Source organism: Dipodomys merriami, unplaced genomic scaffold (genome assembly GCF_024711535.1).
Source record: "Dipodomys merriami isolate MVZ:Mamm:240054 unplaced genomic scaffold, mDipMer1.0.p SCAF_8, whole genome shotgun sequence".
Classification (NCBI taxonomy): Eukaryota; Metazoa; Chordata; class Mammalia; order Rodentia; family Heteromyidae; genus Dipodomys; species Dipodomys merriami.
In genome coordinates, this window is record NW_027206401.1 from 10,105,975 (window position 1) to 10,127,744 (window position 21,770).

Below are 21,770 nucleotides of genomic sequence, written 5' to 3' on the forward strand. Positions count from 1 at the left end.
TGTAATGAATGTTAATGTGTGACTTAGATTATTTTTAACATTATTCTAGGATCTTCAATCATCTATTATAAATCATCTCCACTAGGTGCTACACAACCATTGACTGATTCTTGGTCAATTCTTGATCAGTCTCCTGGGGTTACAGTAGTTAGCAAAGCAGATACAATCCTTGCTCTTGTGGAGGGTCAGGTGGGCTTAGAAGGGGCAGAGGTAACTATATAAACAACAAATGGGTAAGACTTATGTACTATTACATACCATGAATGAATGAGACATGTACTATTACATATCATGAATGAGACTTACGTACTATTACATACCATGAATGAATGAGACTTATGTATGATTACATACCCTGAATAAATGAGACTTATGTACTATTACATAGTATGAAAACAAGAAAATAAGTCACCAAGGCAGGAGCCACAGGTGAAGGCAACTTCAGACTGTGTGGTTTAATAAGGCCTCCCTGGGGAGACGGAACCCAATTAAGACCTGGATGCTGCATAAGAAGCAGACCCTACATCATGACAGGATGTATAGACAGAGGCAGCAAAAGAGGCAACAGCTATGAGACAGAAGTGGGAGGGGGAGGAGAGGAGATAGAGCTGTGGCAGATGACCCTAAAGGAGCCCACCATGTGGAGTCCCTGGCAGGAAGACGATTGGGAGTTTTGCCTTCCTACAGGCAACAGGAAACTGCCAAGATGTTGACCCATGACAGAATCCTCTGGTCCCAAGAAACCATATTGCCCTACCATATCAAGGGTGGATGGTAGTGAGGTAAAGTTAGCGGGAGGCAAGCAGCTTTGGTGGGGGTTGGAGGCCTGGGTGATGGATGAGAGGATTTGCGGATGTGCACTGGGGTGGGGGTAGTCGGAGAAGAAGGTAAGGAGGGACAGGAAATGCATATGAGAGTGAGACACAGGTAGGACAGACATGGGTCAGGTAGGGTGACCCCCAGAACTGTGGAGTGCATGGGAAAGCTGCATGTCAGAGTTTGGAAACATCCAGCAGTGGGGCCTGTTTACCTGTGGCAACATCGCTTTTGCCCTGGGGTAAACTTTATTCTCCTAATAGATCGCTGGCCCTTTCTTTCCACTCATGGGATGTTTGAACCTTCTCATCTTCTCCTGTAGGATTAGCTTTCTTCAGTCCCTGGTGGCCGAGCACCAGCAGTTTGATGAACTGCTGCTCTCCTTCTCCGTCTGGATTAAGATGTTTCTCAGTGAACTGCAGACTACTTCTGAGATAAGCTTAATGGACCATCAGGTGGCTCACACTCGGCATAAGGTAAAGTGTGTCCCGCTAAGAGTAAAGAAAAAAATTATTCAGAAAAGAACTGCAGCCTTTTAAAACACACTGAGCTGTGGTTTAATATTGTATGTATTTGAAAGTGAACATATCATTGAACATATGGGTCCAGGCGATCGTTATGCAGATCAGTGAAGCAGCTACTCCGAGAGCTGGGTATGGTGGTGCATGCCTGTAATCCCACCACTTGGGAGGTTTAAACAGGAAGATTGTCAGTTTGAGGTCGGTCTGTGCTCTGTCTGGGATACATAGGGAGAGGTTGCTTTTAAAACAACATCCAAAACCCTCCGGATGAAGTAGTTAGTTAACCACCATAAGAAACTTATTTCCTCATAATAAAGGAAATTATTTCTGATGTTAAATGATAAGAATGCCCATTTTAAGCTTTTCAAGTTGATTTTGACCCAATCCTGTAAATTAATACAAATCCCAAGGGCCCTATTTGTAAATTACACATAGAGTCCTCTTAAAAATTACTTTAAATGATCTTTAGGTAGTTGCATCCAGGTGTTGTGATTTAGCAAAGCAGTTTCAGCATGCATCTTGACATCCAACAGCCCGGGGTCCCTCTGTGTCATTAACCAAGGCAGCAGTAACTGTCTTCTCTTTCAGGACCATGTGGCAGAAATCCAGAACAAAAAGGGAGAGCTTCAGTGTCTGCAGGGCCACGTGCAGAAGCTGGGGTCCCTGGGGCGAGCGGAGGATCTCCACCTCCTCCGGGGAAAGGCAGAAGACTGCTTCCAGCTCTTCCAGGAAGCCAACCAGGTGGTGGAGAGGCGGCAGCATGCCCTGGCCCAGTTGGCTGAATTCCTTCAGAGCCATAATTCACTGTCCAGAGTTCTCCACCGGCTAAGACAAACAGTGGAAGCCACCAGCAGCATGAACAAGAAGCAGTCGGACTTATTGAAAAAGGACCTAAATGATGCTATCCAAGACGTCAAGACACTGGAATCCACTGCCATCAGCCTTGATGGCGTCCTTGCCAAAGCTCAATACCATCTGAAGAGCGGGAGCCCAGAGCAGAGGACTTCCTGCAGAGCCACAGCCGATCAGCTCTGCTTGGAAGTAGAGAGGATCCAGAACCTCTTGGGGACCAAGCAGAGTGAGGCAGATGCCCTGGCTATATTGAAAAAAGCATTTCAAGACCAGAAAGAAGAGTTGCTGAAGAGCATTGAAGACATCGAGGAAAGGACAGACAAGGAGCGATTAAAGGAACCCACCCGTCCAGCCCTGCAGCAGAGGTATCACAAAATAGGATGGAGAGGAGTTCGTTGTCTCCTCTATTTTTCATTTGCTCTGAGATTAAGCAAAGCTTGAATAGCACCCTGTATAGTCACTTCATATATATACATATATATATATACATATACATATACATATACATATACATATACATATACATATACATATATATATATATATATATAGTCACTCTTTAAGCAGGTTTTTCTCAGGATGGCCTTGTGTACCTCTGGGTCTATCTACATAAAAGCATCTAGGTCATATTACCCAGTAAGCAATGTCTTACCAAGAGACAAATTCTCTAGCAAAATGCAGGCAAAGACCCAAGTTCTGCTGATAAAAATATTACAGAATCCTCCCTTGGAAAGGATCAAGCACATTGGCTGATAGTAGGTGGTGTCATCAGAGGACAGAAATGGGGTGAAAAAGTTCTCTCTGGTGGAAAGGAGCTTAGCAAGGTGACTCTTTCCTAAAACTGTCGCCTCCCTTTCAATCTTTTTTTCCCCTTCAGAGTAGAGTTTCATCCTTTTTCATCTTTTCAGGGCCACTCTGGGGCTCTGGGGACAGAGAAGGAGTCATACAATGCAGTCATACAAAGGTGTTCATTATAAGAATCGTTTTGTCCCTGCCAACACCATTACCACTTGTCCCTTTTTAATCAGAGTAGGATGTGAGCCAAAGCACTAATGAGGTGACCGTGGTGTCTGCCTTTGGCTCTAGACCAAGACCCTGTTTACCTCCCTCCCTCTCTCTCTCTCTCTCTCTCTCTCTCTCTCTCTCTCTCTCTCTCTCTCTCTCTTTCTCTCTCTCTCTCTCTCTCTCTCTCTCTTTCTCTCTCTCTCCCTCTCCCTCCCTCTCCCTCTCTTTCTCTCTCTTTCTCTCTCCATCCATTCTAAGAAAGAATTGACTACAGAGGTGATTTGGAAAGGAAAGATGGTTCCTTGTGCTGGAGGAGGTCAGGAGCATCACTGATGTTGTAGGGTGGTAGGACTAACACACCGCCCCCCCTCAGCTGGCTCAGCACAGGCTGAAGCTGCTAGACAACAAAGTCAGGTCTGGGCCTTGTCACTATTCCCAATACTGAACACACCAAGGGCACACAGCAAGAAGCGGGGCCAATCTTGCAATGAATTGGTGGGCTTATTAAATCTCACCCATGCTGAGGCTTCATTGAGTGCCTGTGGACAAATTGCCTCTGTTGTTGTGAGGAAGGGATCATGCCTAGGCCTGCCCATGGCCACTTCCTTAGGGGAGTTAAATGGGGGTAACACATATGTAGTCCCTTTGCTCTAAAACCATGCCAGAAAGCTAATAGCTAGCCAGTGGCTGCTTCTCTGTGGCCACTTTTAATAGCTGTTCAAACATTTTTATATTAGGGACAAAAGGCCAGATCATTTTCTTATAGTACCCACTCCAATAAAATATAAATTTAAGAAACTTAAGTTTTAAAAGTAGATGCTTTCCATAAAGCTTAGTAAAGGTATTGCAACTTTGGAGGAAACAATCCTGATTGTGAAAGGTAATTATTTGCATGGGCTAGATTCATAACTCAGAAATGTTCCTTATGAATGATCATGTTATAAGAACTCATCTACCTAGCATATAGCATTAGCCTTCCTCTTGAAAGTCTTGAAGCAAAGGAAAAAAGAAGGCAGGCTCTGTAGAAGGTTGAGAGTGAATAGTGACCGTGACTTTCAATATTTACTGAGAGGTAGTCTGAGTCAAGTTTTTAAAATTACTTTGAATCAATTGTTATAATTTTTTTTGAGGTTATAGGTGTTGTTTTTTTTTGTTGGTTGTGGGAGCTGAACTCTGGGCCTGGGCACTGTCCCTCAGCTCTTCAGCTCAAGGCTAGCACCCTACCACTTGAGCCACAGCACGTTTCCAGCTTTTTTTTCTGCTTATGTGGTGCTGAGGAATCAAACCCAGGGCCTTGTGCATGCAAGGCAAGCCCTCTACCACTGAGCCAACTCCCAGCCCCAGTTGTTGGTCTTAGGTGCTGTTCTTGAGCTCTTTTGGTCAGGGCTAGTGCTTTCATTTAAGCCACAGCTCCACTTCTGGTTTTTGAGTGGTTAATTAAAGATAAATGTTTCACAGAGACTTTTCTTCCTTGGCTGTCTTCAAACTGTGATCCTCAGATCTCAGCCTCTTGAGTAGATAGGATTACAAGTGTGAGCCACCAGCACCTGGCTCAAATCAATTTTTATGTTTTTCTCATTGTCCAGATGTTTGTTTCTAGACTCATATGTTTACAGAAAGGAAATGATAGGTTAATTCCTTTAGGATACTTACACTCAAATCACCTTTTCATTTACAGATTGAGATTATTTAATCAACTGGAAGATGAACTGAATTCTCATGAACATGAGCTGTGCTGGTTGAAAGACAAAGCTAAGCAAATTGCCCAGAAAGATGTAGCTTTTGCTCCTGAAGTTGATAAGGAGATCAGCCGCTTAGAAGTCACCTGGGATGACACCAAAAAACTCATTCAGGAAAAGTAAGCTGCAATATCCGGGTTGGTTGGAAGACTTGTTACTAATTTTTGTGCTAATTACTTTTGGATTAAGACAATCAAGAGTTGAATAGCTTTTACCATGAACAGAGACCATTCAAAATTAATTTCACTCATGCCTAATAAATTACTTTTCTCAAGGTTACAGAAACAATCTGATGGAGAAAATTTTCTCTATAATAGAGAAATGTTGGAATATTTATATGCATTTAAAACATGTAATTCAAAACACTTCATGTCATGTACATAAAGTGCCTTTGAGACCAAATTGAGATGCTTTACAATATTGACCATTAATGTTGGCCTTTAAAATTCAACCATGTTACACAAACTTTATCAAACCATTTTATGAAACAGTTTCTAGTTTGTGATTTCTTTGCTGTTGTTCAGTATACAGTAGAGCTTATTCAATTGTTGGCTGATTTCTTGCCTTTATATTATTTCTGTCTTTTCTTTTACTATAAGTAATGAAGTCAACAGTATCATTTCACCTAAATCTTAGTATACACACAATATGGTTTCTGTAGGGAAACAAATATATGCTTGCCTAAAAACAGACACAAGGCCTACTTACTTTGATCATTTACAAGGGATTCATAATAACAAAAATTCATTATATTGCATTGGAATTCATTACATTGCTCACACACACATATATTAATTACTGAACTCTGTCTTGTTTCCTTTGTTTTGGTTTTGTTTTGTGGTTGCTTCTTTGCTTGCCCCTAATTTATACTACTTTGAAGTAATTAAATAGCATGGCAAAATAACACTTTATAAAGAAAAATATTTGGGTGACTCATGTAAACATGATTTTGCTGGGAAATGTTTTGGACCTTAGAATTAAGTAGCATGAAACAGATGCATTCTTTTGACCTCAGCAGGGACAAGTGTGGTTTTTCCTCTTGGTTTCAACATCAGTCTATGAATAGTCATGTACCCAGTCCAACTGCGTGGAACTTGTTCTTACACTAACTGCTCTTGTCTTTAATCCTTATAGCCAGAGCCAGTGCTGTGCACTTATTGACTTAATGAGGGAATACCAGAACTTGAAGTCAGCAGTAACTAAAGTCCTAGAGAATGCCAACAGCATCATTGTAGCCAGAACTGTCGTCAAAGATCAGGAAGACCTTCAGTGGGCTTTTTCTAAGGTAAATTTGCAATGTCTTTATGTGTATCGATTAGTGTGCATGTTTTACTCACAGAGTACTTCTCTGTATAATTTTTCTTGTCATACATTTAGATATGGGCTATCTTTGCTAATAGTTCAGCTTTTTAAAGATAGAATTACTGCTACCATTGTATTCCTGTTATTCAAGAAAATGATATCTTTCATATAGATTGATGTACAGATACACATACACACATATAGTTAATTAGCATCATTAATTTCTGCATAAGGTCAACCATAGATTAAATTTCTCAGAGGTAAATGATGCTATTTAGTGTTATTTCATACTATCTTTAAGTAGGTGTACAAAGAAGTTTCAGCATATCAGTTTATGAGTATAATGCATCTTGATCCATGTCACCCCTTTGGCTTGAAACTCTACTCACTGATGATTTTATTAATAAAGGAAATATTTATGTTCACAGCATGAAATTGCCAAGAATGAGATGAACTGTAAACAGAAAGAGCTGGACAGTTTTACCAGCAAGGGCAGACACCTGTTATCAGAGCTGAAGAGACTCCACAGTAGTGATGCGGCAGTGGTAAAAGCAGACACGGAGAGCATGGTGGACAGGTGGCTGGATGTAAGAGCACCCCCGGGCACCTGTGCACATTCAGTAGCTCAGCTGCCAATCAAGCATCTGGGCTAAGGACTCTCCAGGGATGTGAATTCCATTTTGAACTGTCAACGCTAAGTACAAAATGATATTCTGAAGAAAAATAGTATTCATATAAGTTTAGAAATAGTGCAAGAATTATTTGTATTATTTAGGGGTCAGGCCTTGAACTCAGGGCCTGTGTGCTGTCCCTGAGCTATTTTGTGCAAAGATAGGACTCTATCACTTGAGCCACAGCTCTACTTCTGGATTTTTGGTGGTTAATTGGAGATAAGAGTCTCATGAACTTTCCTGCCTGACCTGGCTTTGAACCATGATACTCAGATCTCTGCTTCCTGAGTAGCTGGGATTATAGGCACACCAGCACCTGGCTACATTATTGGGGTTTTTTTTGGGGGGGGTTGGTAGTGGGGCTTGAACTCTGGGTCTGGACACTGTCCCTCAGCTCTTCAGCTCAAGGTGAGTGCTCTGCTGCTTGAGCCACAGTGCCACTTCCAGCTACATTATTTTGATTAAGCTTATGGACAGATTTTTGGGATTTCACTTAGTAGTTTCAGTTAAAACAGATTACATTTGACTTTTTTCTTCTCAAAACTCTTGAATTATGATGGCTCAAGCCTGAATAACTTACGAAGACCTTTCAGAATACTAAACCTCACATATAACAAGAATTTAAAGAACTAAGGCTATAATTCTGCATAGAAAACACTGAACTTTTATTTATTTATTTTATTTATTTTTTTTTGGGGGGGGGGGTCCGGTCGTGGGGCCTGAACTCTGGGCCTGGGCGCTGTCCCTGAGCTCTTCAGCTCAAGGCGAGCACTCTACCACTTGAGCTAGAGCGCCACTTCCGGCTTTTTTTTCCTGCTAATGTGGTGCTAAAGAATCGAACTCAGGGCCTCATGCATGCAAGGCAAGTGCTCTACCACTGAGCCACCTTCCTAGCCCCAACACTGAACTTTTAATATATATCTTTGGGCTTTAGTTCTTGAGTGGGGAAGAGAACACTGAGGTTTGACTTCAAGGCCTTATGCTTGCTCAGCTTGACTGCTTGCTCAGTTGGTGCTGTACCACTTGAGCCATGCTCTCCACCTAGCCTCTTGCTACTTGTTTTGAAGATGGTATCTCTTGTACTTTTCTTCCAAGTCTGGCTTTGAAACTTGATCCACCAGCTTTCATCTTCCCTAATAGTTATGCGTACAGGTGTGAACGAACCATCAAGGCCCAGCTCAGGGTGTTGGTTCTTGCTCTATCACTTCCCCTTTATATGGCCACATAATGCTTCCCTTGATCTTCCTGGAACTTAATGTATCTATTTCTAATGTGTGTGTGTGTGTGTGTGTGTGTGTGTGTGTGTGCATGTGCATATTTTTAAACCTTACCCTTGAGCTAAAATATCCAGTGATTCTGCTACCTTCATTATCAATATCTAGGTTCCAAAGTTTAACCAATAATGAATTCCTTTACTTAGTAAGTTATAGTAAGCTAAATTTCCTAATTTTCACATTGATATTTGTGCAAATATAAATTTGGGAACTTCAAAAAACTTTGTATACCCTCTTCTTTTAAGACGCTTATTAGAGGAAGAGTTAAAATAACAGTACTTGAAATATGTAAAAGTTGGTTGCTCTCCTGTGTATATTCTTGTGTTACAAATATGCTCAAATCCAGCCCATTTGCTATATAAATAAAAGTGCTCATTGTGCTACTTAGAAAATATAATTACCTAATGCCTAGGGGTGGATCTTAGTCTTACACAATTCAACTTTATATTGAGTTATATTTTGTGGAGTCTATAGTGATTGTGCTGCCATTAGTACCTCAATTCACAATGAAAATTATGCACCAATGATTCAAACAACTCTCCCAATAATGGAAACCATCTCTGTATTGGGGTCAGCGTTTATGTGATGAATCAGGCATGCTAGTTAGCTTGCGATCGTTTCTACAAACCTTGTCAGTCAGAAAGTAATTTTCTAGACGGAAAAGCCTCAGCAGGTTTTTTGAGAATTATAAAGCCTCCTGCTCTTAGTGACACTTCTGCTTTCGATCCTAGGTGTCAGAGAAAATTGAGGATAATATGGACCGGCTGAGAATAAGCCTGTCCATCTGGAATGATGTCCTTGCAAGTAAAGAAGAAATCGATGGATGGTCCAGTAACTCTCTTCCACAACTAGCCGAAAGCATGAGCAACCTGAATGACAGCCTTAAAGTCGAAGAATTCCTTAAAGAATTTGAGGTAATGAAGTACCATTCATCCATTTTGATGAAGGAAGGGCTAGATTCCTGCCTCTAATCCTAACTGAGGTAAAGCTAGGAGGATCACAAGTTGAGGCCAGACCAGGCAAGAAATTAGCAAGACCAATCCAAAATGCAAGCCAGGCCACATGACTATAATCTAAGATGCTTGGAAATAGGTGGATCACAGAGTGAGGCTACACCAGGCAGAAATGCAAGACCCTATTGAAAGGTAAACCAAAGGGTCTGGGAACATAACCAAAGTGGTAGCATCACACTTCAGAACTGGTAGAAGAAGAGAGAAGAGGAGGAGGAAGACGAGGCGGAGGAAGAGGATTGCCAAAAAAATGAAATTGTAAATGAATACACAAGAGATGATATTAAAAGCAGAGTTAAGGAATATGCAGAATCTATCATTCTTCATTGAGACTCACATAGCATTCTCCTCTAAGCCCCTGGTCACTGATAGCTGTTACGTATATATCGCAGTCAGCAGCTTGGAGAGAACTATGAGCTGCTTGTGTCTTCCAGCCCCCTAGGCAGTGAAGTCGTGCAAATGCTATGGCCTGATGTCTGGGTAGAAGAAGCAGTTGGCAAGCCAGTTTCTTGTTGCTGCCCTCAGCACCCCGGGGAGCCCGGGAGCCTCAGAGCTCATTCAATCCGCCCAGGGTCAGGCCTACAGAGATGCGCTTTTTTGGTTATTGACAGTGGCATGGTAGTTAACCCAGTTGGTGCCCAGCAGAGCCCATCCCGATGCAGAGCAAGGGTGAGTGCAGACCCTGGGGTGTGAGCCCATGATCACTCAGCTGACTTCTGCAGAAGGGCCACGCCGCATCTTTCTGCAAAAGCAAATTACTTTCTCCAAGAAGAAAGTGTCGGGCAGCTTGTGTTTCCAAGGCACCAAAATGCCCTTCTTTTAAAATGAAAGAGAACGTTTATTAGCTATTTCTTTGTAGTTCCAAACAAATAACCAAGCTTATAAGCATCTTTACTCAATAACGGTCCTTCTGCTGATCTTTCTTCTTTGGTGTGTTGGTGTTTTCGGGGGGGCGGGGAGAAGGGAGGAACAAAAAGTAAAATATGAGAGTTCAGTGTTTCAATGAATTGGATTTCTGCCTCACTATCCTGCAGATTTGCATTTGATATGTTTCTTTTATCACATACCAACTACTGTGATTAAGCATTGTAGATATATGTTGTTTGAAACCCTTCTGCAACTGTTTCTGTTGCCGTGGAAATGGAAAAAGTTCCACTAATGAATAAATGACAGCCTATTAGAAATTCCTGCCGACTCAAGGATTTTAGTTGGTTTTCATATTTTCCAAGAGGGTTCCCCCCTCCTAATAAAAGAGTGGAAGAAAGTTCCACATACCCCTTCTCCATTCCAAGTGAGCCTTAATTGTAACATTTTCCGCTCTCATGAATAAAAACAGTTCACAGAAAGTGAAACAGATATTTTTCCCCCTCCCACTGGCTCAACCTTGGTTTCCTGTTAACTCTGGAAATCATGAAACGCTAGATGGAACTTGCCCGTGTCTTTAATGCATTCTGTGTGGCTACTTTGTCTTCTATCTTGGTAGTGTGAAGTCAAAAACAAAACCTTGAAACTGGAGGAACTGCATTCCAAAGTTAATGATCTCAAAGAATTAACTAAAAATCCAGAGACACCAACAGAGCTGCAAGTAAGTGGGCAGTCAATTTTGTGCTATTATATATAGTATATATGTGTATGTGTATTGTGTATATATATGTATATAGTGTATATATGTGTGTATTGTATGTATGTGTACTTATATCTGTGCACACCTTCATCATCATCATCATCATCATCATCATCATCATCATCATCATCATCATCATCATCATCATCATCATCATTTCAGGCACTTGTGGGCCTTTAAATACCTGGAAGGCTAAAGTAGAAATCCTTATGCCAGTCTCTCTCTCTCTCTATTGATCTATCTATATCTATATCTATATATATCTGGATTCATTTCAAACATTATAATAAGAGTAATTCTTTTCCCCTTACTACATTTTGGGAGCATCATTAGGTGGCTTGATCTCATGGACCATTTTATGTCTAGACATAACTTATGTGATGAACAGATGTCTCATTGGTGCTTTCCCAATAATTCACTCAATAGCTAGATGGAGGGAAAACCTCTACAAACCCTCTCCATGGCCCTTTGATGGCACAGATTTCTAGGAACTGTGAGGCAGAAACAGTCAGGCCAGGGCCACTCAGAAAACTGGGAGAAGTCAGTGCCTCTGTCCTCTAAGCATGAAGTTCAGTAGGGCTCTTGACTATTGGCCCCACAGCCTCCTGACAGAAGGTTCTGCTGTATCTTAAACTCCTATTATTTTGTTGCTCCTGTGGCTTTCCTCTTTTGTCTTCTTTCCCTCTACCTTGTCACTGATCTTTTGCATTGACCTGATTAATGAGCGAGGTGATCAGCCATGCCTCCACTGTTCTCTGAGATATGTGCAAGGATGTTAGAGGTTCCACCAAAAGCAAGAACCAAAGGAGGCTATTCGTTAAGGCCCAGACTGTAAAAGACTATTTGCATCTGTCACCTCTACTGTGGGTATTGTTTGGCAAAAGTTCAGACTATTGCAGAGTGAAGGTTGAGCCAGAATTTTAGAAACAACCATCTCTCTCCCTCTCTCCTTCCCTCTCTCTCTCTCCTTCCCTCCCTCCCTCCCTCCCTCTCTCTCTATCTCCCCCTCTCTCCCTCATTCCCTCCCTCCCCATCCCCCCTTCTATCACTATCAAGAAGTGTGGATGCCTGGGTAGATTCCAGATCACTGCAGAAGGATTACATGGTCAGGACTTAGGGAGCAGGAGAAAGATACTTGTCCCCTGTATTGACAGACACCAGCATCTAGCTTTTCACCGGATAGGCAAGCAGGATGGCTGGCTTACCTGTATTTCCAAAGGGGAATTGACTGTTAGAGTCTCCTGTGTCTCACAGTTAGTTTGGGGTGATTGCTTAGCAGTGAGTCATGACAGAGAGGCCTCAGAACCAGAGGCAAATGTGTTGCAGTCTGAGGAAGGACAAAGCAAAGGGTCAGGAGCTTCTGGGGAACTTCAGCAAGACTACAAGGAGAATGTCAACAAGTACCCACAGACCAAAGTTGGCAAAAGCAGAAATGTGAAAAACAGATTCCTGGCCCTACTCCTGTCCCATGATTCAGAACTGGATTAGCTACCATCCTTCCTCGCCTTGTCCCATTACTCGATAGGTTTGGCGACTTGTACTCCCTCATTTCCCTGCCTGGAAAAAGGCATGTGCCCACTGGGGCTATTTCCATGGTGAAGTGTGTGTGTTCTTCACAGAGATGCCCATAAACAGAATTCCTGCTGAATGAGTGTGCGGTCTTCCAGACTTTCATGAGATGTTGCCTTCTCTTCAGTTTATAGAAGCAGACTTACGGCAGAAGCTAGAGCACGCTAAAGAGGCAACTGAGGAAGCCAAAGGGACCTTGAAGGATTTTGTTGTGCAGAGTACGAGGGTGGAGAAGTTCATCAAAGACCTCACCACGTGGCTGGCAAAAGTGGAGGAATTGTTGATGAGCTATGCCCAAACCGAGACTTGTGAGGGGCTGAAGAAAGTCAAGGTAGGTAAAAACTAGCTTTAAGAGACTCCAGTGGACAGTCGTTGGTTCTTCTGCTTTGCAGGTACTATAGCAAAGCTATCACCTCTGCTTTCACTTACTGGCACTCAGGTCAACTGGTTCACCATGTTGATACATGGCTTCCTGACAAAGAGTTGTGCTATAGTTCAGGGTGGCATTGAATTTATTCTGAATTTCCAGGCTGACCCTGAACTTGCTTTTCCCCTCCCTCTGTCTTCTAAACACTCTGCTTACAAAGACTACATGTGAAACCCACCTCCAAATGCTTTTCATCATTTAATCATTTTTATGAGATGGATATTTGCATCTATATATAATATATATTCTCTAGATGCATATATATATATATATATATACACACATGTGTATTTATTAAAAAGCTGAAAAAGTATTCCACTTTCATGCCATCTGTCCGTATCAGGACATGATATTTCTTGTCAATGGTTAAGGAAGTTTGTTGAATTGAGTTTTCAATATTTGTAATGGTTCTTCTTTTTTTTTTTGGTTGGTCATGGGACTTGAACTCTGGGCCTGGCACTGTCCCTCAGCTCTTCAGCTCAAGGCTAGTGCTCAATCACTTGAGCCACAGTTCTACTTCCAGTTTTCTGGTGGTTAATTGGAGACAAGAGTCTTATGTACTTTCCTGACCAGGCTGGCTTTGAACTGAGATCCTCAGATCTCAGCCTCCTGAGCAGCTAGGAGTATAAGCGTGAGCCATGGACACCTTGCTGGGTTCTTTTTTTTTTTTTTTTTACATCATCTTTTACCATACTTGAGACTAAAGATACATACTTTTAAAAATTAAGTGTGGATGCTGTTAGTGTGGCCTGTGACCTGGAAATAAAACCTAAGTGGCTCATTGCAAAATATGAACTGTGATAGTTTCTTATCAAGGGACTATAATATAAGATCCTAACATCCACAAAGACTTATTCAATCTGCTCAAATCCCTAGACTGCAGCCCACATCCTAGCTACTTCCCAACAGCCGTTGGTTACCAAGGCAGACTGAGAAAGTGTATTAAAGTTTCAAAACAGATCAAATATTCCAAAAACAATAACAGTCCCATCTGTAGGTAGACACTACTGCATGGATTTCAGTATCATCAGATCCCGATTTTTACAGAACACTGTTGTGCTGTAATGAAGTATTTCTTCTGACTGTGAAGAAGGTCCTTCACAGTATACTTTTATCCTGTAGGACATACAGAAAGAGCTTCAAGGTCAGCAAAGCCACATCAGCTCCACGCAAGAAAGTCTTAATAACTTGTGCCGCAAGTATCACTCAGTGGAGTTGGAGAGCCTGGGACAGGCGATGACGGGAATGATAAAGAAGCAGGAAGCTGTGAGTCAGCTGTGCTCCAAAACCCAGGCCAGCCTGCAGGATGCCCTGGAGAAACACTTCAATGGTGAGTTCCCACAGACCTTAACTGTTCGGGAGAGGAGTCTGAACCAAAGGCTGCCTAGAAACCGTCAGCCAAGGCTGGAAGACATGCCTCTGAAAGACAGCGTTTTAAACTCACTAGTACTTTGGCATTGGAGTGGTAGAAGTGTGGAGCTGAGGACACTTTCCCTCAGCAGAAGAATTCTTCCCTTGTCTCCAGGTGAATTAGAAGGTAGCGTTTTGAGCCGGGCGCTGGTGGCTCACGCCTATAATCCTAGCTACTCAGCTAGGAGGCTGAGATCTGAGGATTGCGGTTCAAAGCCAGCCCGGGCAGGAGAGACCGTGAGACTCCTATCTCCAATAAACCACCAGAAAACTGGAAGTGGCGCTGTAGCTCAAGTGGTAGAGCACTCGCCTTGAGCTGAAGAGCTGAGGGACAGCGCCCAGGCCCAGAGTTCAAGTCCCATGACCGACAAAAATAAAAAAAAAAAAAAAAAAGAAGATAGCGTTTTGATGTTTCTGAATTTCATCAGGATTTTTCAGCTGGCTCCAGCAGTCACTGCCCAAATCCTATGGACGTTTCCGTAGGCAAGGCTGAAATACCACCATAAGCTTGGGTGCTTGAGGTGGCTGTAAGCAGTGGTAGCTCCATATTCTAGGAAGTTGCCTATCCTGGGTCTCTGCTGCCTGAAGTCTGATAGGGATGCAGAGCAGTTCTCTGAGTCCGTGGTATAAAGGAGAAACGGTTCTTCTCCACACCATAATAATGCCTTCTATACATTTCTCCCTTTACAATCAGATGATCTGAACCAAATGAAGAACACGGGATGGGAAAGCAGGAATTCCAGGAATACAAAACAATTCACGGTCTCTTCTCTTACAATCTCCCCAATCTGCTGGAAACATTGGTGTAGATCCGGCTGTCTTGTTTCCTACACCATCACTTTCATTCCATGATATTTCATCAGTGCATGGTGTGATGTGCTGGGGAGAATTAAGTGATTCTCAAGTCATTTAGTCTTACATTATTCTTATTCATTACTACTCTTATTCTTCATTGTTGTTACTTTTGAAAGATTCTATGCAGGAATTCCAGGAGTGGTTTTTGAAGGCAAAAGTAGCAGCCAAGGAATCGTCTGACAGAACTGGTGACAGCAAAGTTCTAGAAGCCAAGCTCTGTGATCTTCAGGTACGGAAACTCAGCCACCATCATCCCCCGACACTCTCACATGCCTTCCATCGGACCTACACCAGCTTGTTTCCAAATCTTCTTGTGTCAATCTGCCCTTCTCCTTCCCTGATATAATTGGGTTATTGAGTCAGACAGAGACAGGTATTGGGAAATGTCACTGAGAAAACAATTCAGAATAGAAGACAACCCATGGGAGACATGATGTCTGCATTGGGTTGAGACTTCATTGAGGAGAGATGGAGACCACAACCCCAATGGGGACATCTTCCTTTCCAGGACACATTTTTCCCAGTGTGTCCCAGTGCTTCCTTCCAGTGGCTATTGTCCTCAATCGGGAATCTCATTTTACCCAGTAGTACACATTATTCTCACTCCAGCCTTCTCAGGTTTTCTTCCTGTGGGCTCTGCTTTTCTGGTCTTAGTCTACTAGCTCAGCTCAGCATTTTAAGATATAGTTCTCTGCCCTAGAGTCTGAATCATGTTATCTTTTTCTCCTGAAACAGAGCGTCTTGGATTCAGTCAGTGATGGGCAGAGTAAGCTTGATATGGTGACTCAAGAAGGACAAACTTTGTATGCACATTTGCCTAAGCAAATGGTCAGCAGTATCCAGGAGCAGATCACCAAGGTGAATGAAGAGTTCCAGGCATTTCTCAAACAGTGCCTCAAAGACAAGCAGGCTCTCCAAGACTGCGTTTCAGAGCTGGGGAGGTACGTTGTGACCATGAAGGCAGAGATGTGATACTTGAAATGGTGAATGTAAATTGATCATGCAATTGGACCTAATTAAGCACAGATTTATTCTAGTTTAATGGCCAATTATGCACTATCTGAATTTATCACTTGGCTTTATTTTCTAGAAAAGTAAAGCCTAAGGAATTATAGTCACTAGTTATTGTAGTTGACATAGTTGCATGTGATTTTTGTCAAATTGTCTTACTCGCCAACTTAGAGCTTTGATAACTGAATGTGCTTTCAGATTTTCCAAACCTTTTTCTGCATCAGCTGTGGTAGACTCATGGCAGAGACAACTATTGAATTGATTGCAAAAAATAATATATGTTATTGTGGATAATAGAAAAGTAGAAGACAAAACATCATCATCCCTACAAGGGAAGAAGGCAGTAATGATCAAATTACCTTTCTGGAGTCCAAATGAATATCATGTGTCCCAGAGAGCTCATATTGTTATGAGAACTTAGAGATTTTGTTCTAAATTCAAATTTTCTTAAGAAAAAAAAAACATAGTGTTTAGGAGTGATGAGCACACCTGTAACCTAGCACTCAAGCAGCTAAAGCTGGAGGACAGTGAGTTCAAAGCCACCTTGAGCTACAGAGTGAGAACCTGTCTTAAAAGAGAAAAAAAGGAAGAAAGAAAGAAAAGAGAGGAGGGAGGGAGGGAGGGAGGAAGGAAGGAAGGAAGGAAGAAGGAAGGAAGGAAAGAAGGAATGAGGGAAGGGGCTGAGGGAAGAAGAAAGAGAAAGAAGGGAGGGTGGAAGACAGTGAATGAGAAAGGAAGAAGAAAGGAAGAAAGGGCAGGAGGGAGGAAGAAAGAAAGAAAGAAAGAAAGAAAGAAAGAAAGAAAGAAAGAAAGAAAGAAAGAAAGAAAGAAAGAAAGAAAGAAAGAAAGAGAAAGGAAGGAAGGAAAGAGAGAAAGGAAAGAAGGAAGGAACGAAGGAAAGAAAGAAACAGAGAGAGAAAGAAAGAGATGTAGAGACCCCTTTCCCTTCTTTCCCTGGCTTCCACTGGTCCTCTTACCTACTAGGCCTAATTCAAGAATCTTTGGAGAAGACATAAGGTTAGGGACATGTTGACATGAGAATAATTTTCATGTTCTGTCACCAGCAATGACATTAATTCAGCTAGATGACTGTTTTCCCCTATCTCAAATAGATGGTGACACAGTATATCACTTTGTTACTGAAATAAGTATACTATAAACAGGCTTATTGTGGAGCTTCCCTTATAGCTTGAAAATTCCTGGTATCTCAGTGGTCATATAAAAGCCATTTGACCTCAGCTATTAGAACTTACAAAGAAAATTTCTCTCTTTGTTTTTTTTTAGCTTTGAGGATCAACACAGAAAACTAAACTTATGGATCCATGAAATGGAAGAAAGGTTAAATACAGAAAACCTGGGAGAGAGTAAACAGAATATCCCTGAGAAGAAAAACGAAGTTCATAAAGTTGAAATGTTTTTGGGAGAGCTGCTGGCTGCCAGGTGCAGTAGAGAGATTGACTAAGTCATTTATTTGTCAATGGGTTTAGACCGGTGGACTGGTTATTGGCTGGCTTGCTGATTGGCTGGATGGTTAGTGGTGGTAGTGATCCCTTCTGCTGTGAATGTGCAGAGTATAGAATAAAAATGAGAAGCTCATTTGCATCTCAGTTTTGTCTTCCTTAGCTCAAGAATTTGGGCAGATGCTTTATCTTTGTAATTCTTGATTTTAGTCTTTCAAGATCGTGTTAAGAATAGTATGCTTTCTCCGGGGTTCTTTTGAGAATTAATTAATATAATGTGAAGATGATATGAAGAAAAATCACAAATTCACAGTGACTTTAAAGTTTTTTAAAATGCAGTGATCTGCAGTTTTCACTCACTGTAGCTTTCAGTTCTGTTTCCTCTCCGCTCAGTCTTGTGCTGTTGTTAGTGAAGCCACAGTTTTGATCGCCAAGTTGTATGCTCTTCTCCATTGTGTTTTCTGTTTTCATTGTTTCTGGGGCTCCATTCCCAAGCAGAGTTTCCTCATCTGGGCTCCAGGCCCTACTATATTTAGTGTTCCGTTCTGTTCCTTAAATTCATGCCCCACCCCTGACATTTTCATTTGCTTCCTTTCTCTGGAATGATAGAAGACGCTCCATCGGGAAGTGCAACACTTGAGAAAAGTCTGCTCATGTCCAATCCATTATCTAGTGAATCTGCAGATGTGAAATGCAAGGATAAGGAATCGCACTGCAGTTGCTGTCATGCAAGCATGATAATTATTAGACCTTTTCCCTGGAGGTCCTTGGCTTTGTCTCTGAAAACCCTTCCAGGGCTTCATCATCTTCATAGCGACATCGTCTAGCATAGACCTAGGAAAAAAACCAACAACAGAAAAAGCGAAGAGAATGAACAGAATAATAGCATCATTTGTTTCTGGAAATCACACTGTGCTTTATTTTGCCTTTTGGGGCTATTATACACCAGCAGCTAGCCTTCGTCTCTTTCTTGCAGACGCTCTAAGGACTCACATATCTGTGGCTTTCCTCTCTTCCCCTGATGTCTTCCTCTTCTGCACTGGAACAAGTGACTCAACTAACCCACCGTTGATCCAGCTCTTCTTTCGCTCACTGTTCTTCTTAATATTGTAGTTTTTAGACACTGACAAGCCCTTTGTCTTTCTTTCATTTGTGCTCTCTGGTGGTCCAGGGCCAGACAGTAAGTGGCGTGAGGTTTTCTTGTCCATGCCGTCTTTCCACTAATGTTAGTAGTGGTCCACAGCACTCACAAGCCGTGAGTTCCCCGCCAGCTTCTATCATACCTGTGATGCTGTGCCTCTCAACCAGCTGGAGATTTTTCATCACGGAATTTCCATTACTTTAAGTATATAGAGAAGATGCCTTCTTTAAGATTACAGACTTGAGAGTCGTTCAGTTTTTATCATCTAATAGCAATTTGTCTTACAGCAACTAATGAATTCTCTTGTCTTGAATTGTTTCTTAGCTCACATTCTTACTGAATGTACCTCCATACTTCCCCAAACACATCACAAGGAGAGGAGGTGTGGTCTGTGTCAATGTAGTAGTCACTCATAAAAAAATAGGAGCTGGAAGAGATGCTCTTTGTGTTCTATCTAGAAATCACAACTGGTTGTATTCAGACATCTCCACACTCTAGCCTGTTACAGTTGGCTTTTTCTAATAAATGTGTGGATAAGAGTTTCAAGCTCTCTAGATTGAAGGTGATAGAGCGGGCAGGAAGAGATCATGATCAAAGGGTTTAGACTCTCAGTTTGCAGAAACATGGGGGTTTTGTTTGGGTTTATTTTTATTTGTGTTCTATGGGACACAATGGTGTAAGTAATTTAAAAAATTCAGATTATTGTATATTGCAAAGTTTCTAAGAAAACAAATTTCAACTGTGCTCAGGATAAAACGTAACTATTTGAGGTAATGATTTCACTAGCCTGATTAATAGTTTACATTGTTTTAAAAAATTATAGCATTATTATTTTTAATATATTTTTATTGTGAAAATAGTTTGTAGCTATAAACAGTCAATTTGTAATTTTTAAAAAGTACATGATTAGCTAACTTCCATTGAAGAAGAGAACTTTTAGATCTCTGTAAAACAGAGTACCCATCCATTCAGTGATGGCATTTTCCCCTTCCCTTACCCAACGTGACTCCAGAGTGAGAGGACTCATAGTGAACCCAGAGGGAATCCTGAGCACTCTTGGCCATGAGTACTCTTGGCCATAGCCTTAAAAAATAATCCTCCCCTTCTTTGTCTCTGCCCAGCACTGTGTCGGGTCCTGGGAGGACGTGACTGGGGTATCACTGGCATATGGCACAAGACAGTCTCATGGATGGAGCCTGGCAAAGCAGGGCAGGAACAGCGGGCACAGGAGAGGAAGCATGCAGCTCCTCTCTCCCCGGGGTTGTGGGGATGCTTCCTGGGAACACGAGGCCCGCAGAGTGCTGCAGAGAGAGAAACAGGAGAGCTGAGGGTGTTCACCAAGGAGGCCTCACCCCCACGTATGGACAGCGCAGTGGGGTGTGCATTTGGGGGGAGGGTTTCAAGGTCAGACTGTTCCATAGGAATGCGCAGATGTTGCAGGTGATCCTGGACAGGAAGGCCCGGCCCATTCCAGTAAATTCCTAGTGAGGTGGTAGGCTCAGCCACCATGATTTGGATTTGGGCACAGCATAAATTGAATCTGAACCCCCAACAGGCCTGGACTCCATCCGTTGACCATATAGGAAGGCAAGGAGCCAGTTGGGCTCCCAGCTGTTTATTTTATTTTTTAAAATTTTTATTGTTATTCCAAAGATGACATACAAGAGGGGTTGCAGTTATGTAAGTTAGGTAAGGAGTACATTTAGTACATTTTCTCTTAGGTTCAATGCCTCTGTGCATCTGATCACACAAAATAATATTTATTGAAATGAACTCCAGAGTTTTTTTTTCTTTTTTGCTGTTTTTGTTTTCTTTTTGTCTTGTTTGTTCATTTAGATGTCTTTAGAAGTTCAAGGGGCGGCAGCGAAATGGAAGGACAAAGTGTAATCATGCAGCGGTGGTACTCACTAGACACTATGTTGAAAATGAGCTGTGTATCTTGTGAGTGGGAATAGAGGGGAAAACTGGGAGAGAGAGAGAAGTGTACTCTTTATCTGACTTATGAACCAGTAACCCCTCTGTACATCACCTTTATAATAACAATAAAACTAAAAACAAAGTACATTTCTTTTTGGACAGTGCCACCCTTCCCTCTCTCTCTCCCAGTGTCCCTTCCATCCCCACCCACAAACCGTGTACTTCATTTTCAACATAATGTCTAGTGAGTACCACTGCCTAGCAGGTTCATTTCAAAGGCGTGTCAGCGAAGAGCTCAGGTCTGCTTTCTGTTCCAATATCAACAGTCACTTGTCTCTCCCCTCATGCTCCAGAATGTTGAAATGAACCAGAAAAATAATCTGATTTTCCTTTCAGAGAGTCTCTTGATAAGCTTTCCCAGCGAGCACAGCTTCTCAGCGAGGAAGGCCACGGCCCAGGGCTGGGCGGCCGCCTGTGCTCTCAGCTGCTCACCAGCTACCAGAATTTACTCAGGATCACCAAGGAGAAGCTGCGGGGCTGTCAGCGGGCCCTTCAGGAGCACGAAGCTTTGGAGGAGGCACTGCAGGGCATGTGGTCTCGGGTGAAAGATGTCCAAGACAGACTGGCCAGTGCGGAGAGCACGCTCGGGAGCAAGGACGCCCTGGAGAGACGGCGGTCACAGATCCAGGTACTTGCGGCCCAGCCAGACAACGGAAGGATGCTGGGGAGAGATGAGGTCAGCTTCCCGGGACGATGGACTTGGTTCTCATTGTTCTGGGAGCATCAAAGGAGAATTGTGTGGGTGAAAATGGAGACACTGCAAAAGTTATGTACACATAACCATATAAGATGATGCTAAGTGAAATGAACCCCAAGATAGGGACACAAGAGGTTTTATCTTTCTTGCTGTTGTTTTTAATGTATTTATAACATATTATGTGATTTTGTTTCTTTTGTACATTCTTACCCCATGGGATAACGCCTATTTTTACTGTATTTGATTCTGGTGCCACCGCATCTTGTATATACATTTTTCTATTTGGGGGAAGGGAAGGGAAATAACAAAATGCTGAAATAAGGATACAGGTTGTCCCATTGTAACAATGAGATGTACAAGACACTATGTTGAAAATGAACTTTACAACTTGGGAGTGGGGGGAGAGAGG

At 42.2% G+C, this 21,770-nt stretch overlaps 1 protein-coding gene across 15 annotated transcripts in view; it reads left to right on the plus strand.

The window, feature by feature from the left end:
• Syne1 (spectrin repeat containing nuclear envelope protein 1) overlaps window positions 1-21,770 on the plus strand; it is a 406,378-nt gene that overhangs the window by 161,850 nt on the left and 222,758 nt on the right. For all 15 annotated transcript variants that reach the window (XM_070010443.1, XM_070010444.1, XM_070010431.1 and 12 more), the window contains 13 exons: window positions 1,139-1,292; window positions 1,926-2,554; window positions 4,873-5,052; window positions 6,068-6,218; window positions 6,664-6,822; window positions 8,912-9,094; window positions 10,674-10,775; window positions 12,511-12,714; window positions 13,933-14,140; window positions 15,192-15,304; window positions 15,811-16,016; window positions 17,371-17,526; window positions 21,001-21,292. In XM_070010443.1, coding sequence (XP_069866544.1) covers window positions 1,139-1,292; window positions 1,926-2,554; window positions 4,873-5,052; window positions 6,068-6,218; window positions 6,664-6,822; window positions 8,912-9,094; window positions 10,674-10,775; window positions 12,511-12,714; window positions 13,933-14,140; window positions 15,192-15,304; window positions 15,811-16,016; window positions 17,371-17,526; window positions 21,001-21,292 — 2,737 coding nt within the window. The remainder of the gene's footprint in view (window positions 1-1,138; window positions 1,293-1,925; window positions 2,555-4,872; window positions 5,053-6,067; window positions 6,219-6,663; window positions 6,823-8,911; window positions 9,095-10,673; window positions 10,776-12,510; window positions 12,715-13,932; window positions 14,141-15,191; window positions 15,305-15,810; window positions 16,017-17,370; window positions 17,527-21,000; window positions 21,293-21,770) is intronic.